Consider the following 5,113-nt stretch of genomic DNA (forward strand, 5'->3'; position numbering starts at 1 on the left):
TCCGACCTCACCTCAACCGTTGCCACCTCTCTCTCTCTCTCTCTATCTCTCTCTATCTATCTCTATCTATCTCTATCTCTCTCTCTCTCCCCATCTCTCTCCTCGCTCACTCCGCCATGATCGGCGGAGATACCCACGAAGATCTTCCACAAAGTCTCTTGATCGTAACCCATTTCCTCTTCCTCTCATCTCTGCGCAATGGCGCTCCAAAGATGCTATCTTTCGTGCTGGGCACCGTTTTCTGCACCCATTCCTTCTTCTTCTTCTTCTTCTTCTTCTTCTTCTCCTCCTTCTGCGTGTTATGTCCGTTCAATCCGACATCGCAGTCGCTGCTCCGTCACCTCCGCGCCGCACCGGGCCGATGATGGGTCCGCAGTGAAGTCCGTGAAGGCTCGGCAGATCGTCGACAGCAGGGGAAATCCGACGGTGGAGGTTGATCTACAGACCAGAGATGGAAGAGTTTACCGCTCCGCCGTTCCCAGCGGCGCCTCTACAGGGATATACGAGGCTCTTGAGCTTAGAGATGGTGACTTGGGTTGCTACAATGGCAAAGGTGTTCTCCAGGCCGTGAAGAACGTCAACCAACTCTTGGGTCCCAAGCTTGTGGGTGTTGACGTCCGGTGCGTTCCATTCTACTTGGTGTTTCTTTTTCACCTCGTCCATCCATCCATCCGTTTGTCTTTCTGTCCTTCTATGTATCCATCGGCCCATCCATCTTTCACTACATCCATCTGTCTATCCATCCGTCTTTGAATCTATCCTCACATCCATCTATCCATCCAACCATACTATCATTCTATCCATCCATCTTTCAATTTATCCACTCATCCATCTATCAATATATCCATTCGTCCATCTATATATCGTTCTATCCATCTCTGTCTGGCAATATGTCCATCCATCCATCTATCTATCAATATATCCATTCGTCCATCTATCTATCAATACATCCATCCATCCATTTTTCTATCATTCTATCCATCTAGCTATCTATCAATATATCCATACGTCCATCTATCTATCGTTCTATCCATCTATCTATCAATATATCCATTCGTCCATCTATCTATCGTTCTATCCATCTATTAATCAATACATCCATTCGTCCTTCTATCTATCGTTCTATCCATGTATCTATCAATCTATCCATTCGTCCATCTATCCATCATTCTATCCATCTATTAATCAATATATCCATTCGTCCTTCTATCTATCGTTCTATCCATGTATCTATCAATACATCCATTCGTCCATCTATCCATCATTCTATCCATCCATCCATCTATCATGTATCTACCATGTATCTATCAATATATCCATTCGTCCATCTATCTATCAATATAACCATCCATCTATCTATCCTCCTATCCATCCATCCGAATTTCTGAAGAAATCGGGTTAACGTGACGGTGATCTTTGATGGGTGAACCAGGAATCAAGCTGATGTCGACGCCATCATGATTGAGATTGATGGGACGGCTAATAAGTCAAAGCTGGGGGCGAACGCCATTCTCGGTGTGTCGCTCAGCCTGTGCAGAGCTGGGGCAGGAGCCAAAGGAATTCCCTTGTACGCCCACATTCAAGAATTATCCGAGACGAAAGAGCTTGTAATGCCCGTCCCTGCCTTCAACGTGATCAATGGCGGAAGCCACGCCGGCAATAGCTTGGCTATGCAGGAGTTTATGATAATGCCGGTTGGCGCGCCATCCTTCTCTGAAGCTCTCCGCATGGGAAGCGAAGGTAATGAATTTCGCCGACCCACGTAATTATCGTATGTGAAACGCCGAGTTTCTTCATTTTCTTCTTCTGAGCTTTCTTGGGTTGTTGTCTTATTCTCTCTAAAGCGCCGACTATCTTCCTTTTCTTCTTCGGGGCTTTCATGGGTTCTTGTTTTATTTTTGCTGGCGACTTGGAAGGTTGTGAGTTTGAGTAATCCGCGTTATTATTCTCTATAAAACGTTGCCTTTCGTCTTGTTTCTTGTTCTGGGCTTTCGTGGTTGTTGTCTTATTCTGCTGGGAACTGCGTTATTATTCGCTCTAAAGCGCCGACTACCTTCCTTTTCTTCTTCTGGGCTTTCATGGGTTCTTGTTATATTTTTGCTGGCGACTTGGAAGGTTGTGAGTTTCAGTAATCCGCGTTATTATTCTCCATAAAACGATGCCTTTCGTCCTGTTTCTTGTTCTGGGCTTTCGTGGTTTGTTGTTTTATTCTGCTGGCTACTTCAAAGGCTGTGAGTGTCTGTAATCCACGCTATTATTCTCTATAAAGCGTCCGACTTTCTTCCTTTTCTTGTTCTAGGCTTTCGTGGGTCGTTGTTTTATTTTTCTGGCAACTTGAAAGGTTGTGAGTTTCAGTAATCTACGTCATTATTCTCTATAAAGTTCCGACTTTCTTCCTCTTCTTCTTTGGGCTTTCGTGGGTTGTTTTTATTATGCTGGCAACTTCAAAGATAGTTGGTTTCTGTAACCCAGGTTATCATTCTCTATCAATCACCGATTTTCTTTCATTTATTGTTCTGTGCCTTCGTTGGTTGTTGTTTTATTTTCCTCGGCATCTCTGAATTGCAATTATTTCTTTTCCTTATTATACTTTTTTTTCATGTTTGGAAGTGTACCGTGCTCTCAAGGGGATCATTAAGACAAAGTACGGGCAAGACGCCTGCAATGTGGGTGATGAAGGGGGGTTTGCTCCTAACGTACAAGACAGTAGAGAGGGTCTGGTTCTGCTAATGGATGCCATCGAGAAGACGGGTTACGCAGGGAAAGTGCGTTTGATTCCTCATCTGAGTTTTTCAATGTATTTGGAAAATTCCTTGACAATGTTTTTTTTTTCTTTTTCAGATCAAAATTGGCATGGATGTGGCCGCGTCAGAGTTCTACACAGAGGATGGAAGATATGATCTCAATTTTAAGAAGCAGCCCAACGATGGTGCCCATGTTCTCTCTGTGGATGGCCTCTGTGAGCTCTACAAAGAGTTCGTCAAGGATTTCCCCATAGTTTCTATCGAGGACCCATTTGACCAGGATGACTGGCATGCATGGTCAAAGTTGCGGAGTTCAATTGATATTCAGATTGTAGGGGATGACTTGCTGGTCACAAATCCGAAAAGGATAGCTGAGGCAATAGAAAAGGGATCTTGCAATGCACTTCTTCTAAAGGCAAGCCTCAAATCTTTTCATCTCAAATATATGTTTCCTCTTTCTTATTTTCTATTTTTTGAGACATTCCTCAAGACTGGTGAAGGCTTAATAAACTATTTTTAAAGGTTGAGAATCAATAAAATATTAAAATACGATATGTATAAACCATTTTTTTCAATTGTCCTGTTGCAGGTGAACCAGATTGGGACAGTTACAGAGTCAATTCAAGCTGCACTTGACTCAAAAGCTGCTGGTTGGGGTGTTATGGTTAGCCACCGCAGTGGTGAGACAGAGGATAATTTCATTGCTGATTTGTCTGTTGGACTGGCAAGTGGGCAGGTAGAACACCTAGATTTAATCTGTTATTAGTCTTCTCATTTTGGACACAATTTGGAGTATATTTTTATCTTCTCTTATGATTTTACAGATCAAAACTGGAGCTCCATGTAGGAGTGAGCGGCTGGCTAAGTACAATCAGGTAATGGCCTTTAAGTTATTTAATACGCACTTCCTATTATAACTGTAGAGGATGAAGCATCTTTTGTCAACTTGGGCCTTGACGATTTTTTTCCATTTTCTTAATCAATTCAAGAATATTTTATGCTGAAAATAATGGTCTTTTTTCTATAATTGCTCACGGATGTCTGGTAATGTTTGATGCACCTTGACGATTAGCCCTGTTTCATTCATGCTAGCTAAAAATCAGAGGCAAGTTTAACATCAGGTCCCAAAATTTTCTAGACGCGCAATGTAACTTTTTCTTTATTTTTGAAGATCATTCAAAATATCACTGATCTTATCAATTATTTTCAGCTTTTGCGCATTGAGGAGGAGCTTGGAGAAGTGAGATTTGCTGGCGAGACTTATAGATTTCCAGGATTAGAATAATTATGGGAGATAAGTAGATTTTTTGTGTTACTGTAATAAGTGCAGTTTGGGGCAACCATAATAAGTTTCTCATCATGATCATCTTGAAATGGGCTCACTCTTCTGTTCCTCTTCACCTTCTTTTTATTTTACCCACCAGAACATCGAAAAGCTGTTTGCCTAGATGTTGGAGATAAACCCATAAATTAGCTATTTCATCACAGCTTTAAAACATCATAATCCGTCATGTTCCCCTTTCTCAATTTTGAAAAAAAACTGTTAGACGTCAACTAAAATTTCAACTTATCTCTCATTTTCTGTATGGAGAAATGTATTAGACATAACATCATATCAACAACTAGACCATCATGTAAGGAAGGGGTCAATGAGAGCCAGATAGCTTTGGAACTGGAGAGCAAATAGGCAAATCAACTAATATCATTTCAATATTGAAATTAAATTAATATCCAAAATAATTTCAAGTGGTACACGAAAAGTTGAAGTGAATAAAAAATTGATTTTTTAGTTAGAGAGTGCATGACAGTAAATTCGAAAATATTTAATTACAGGTCAAGTTAATCTTTTCAAGAAATAAAATTCTGCAAAGGCACACAAATGTGCCAAGACTAGATTAATTCTAGCGAATTCTAAGAGAATATTAGGGCGAATAACGCATATACTCAAAATGAAACACTATTTTTTTGGACTTTATATCCTAAAAAAAAGAGAGAAGGCATGCTGTTTTATGTGTTATAGCAATGGATCCAAGTGATAAACAGTGCAAGGATAGACGAAAAATATATGAGTGGCTCTAATAATTTTTTAATAAGCACAATTCTTTCACTTTATCTTTTTTCTTTCATTCGCATAATAAGAGAAAATAATAAAACACACATTCTATAATGGATTATCATGAACGGGGGAGATTCAAAACACAAGTTTGACCTAACAAGGTGGCTATCTCCTTTGCCTCGACGAGCAGCTCCCACTGTTTCAGCTTCCCAGATTATCCCACATATACAGATCATTATAGTGAAGGGAAACAAATAAATACAATTTATTGATTCACCTTATTTAATTTTATTTTATGACCATTTTTTCTATT

The 5,113-nt window shown here is 40.1% G+C and overlaps 1 protein-coding gene across 1 annotated transcript; it reads left to right on the forward strand.

The window, feature by feature from the left end:
- Positions 1–4,138, forward strand: ENO1 (enolase 1). Its single transcript, XM_078575366.1, has 7 exons — positions 1–620; positions 1,433–1,740; positions 2,611–2,765; positions 2,842–3,159; positions 3,334–3,480; positions 3,569–3,619; positions 3,955–4,138. The coding sequence occupies exons 1-7, from the start codon at positions 199–201 to the stop codon at positions 4,027–4,029; spliced, it is 1,476 nt and encodes a 491-aa protein (XP_078431492.1). The 5' UTR covers positions 1–198; the 3' UTR covers positions 4,030–4,138.
- The last annotated feature ends 975 nt before the right edge of the window (positions 4,139–5,113 follow it).

This window comes from Wolffia australiana, chromosome 1 (genome assembly GCF_029677425.1).
Source record: "Wolffia australiana isolate 7733 chromosome 1, ASM2967742v1".
NCBI lineage: Eukaryota > Viridiplantae > Streptophyta > Magnoliopsida > Alismatales > Araceae > Wolffia > Wolffia australiana.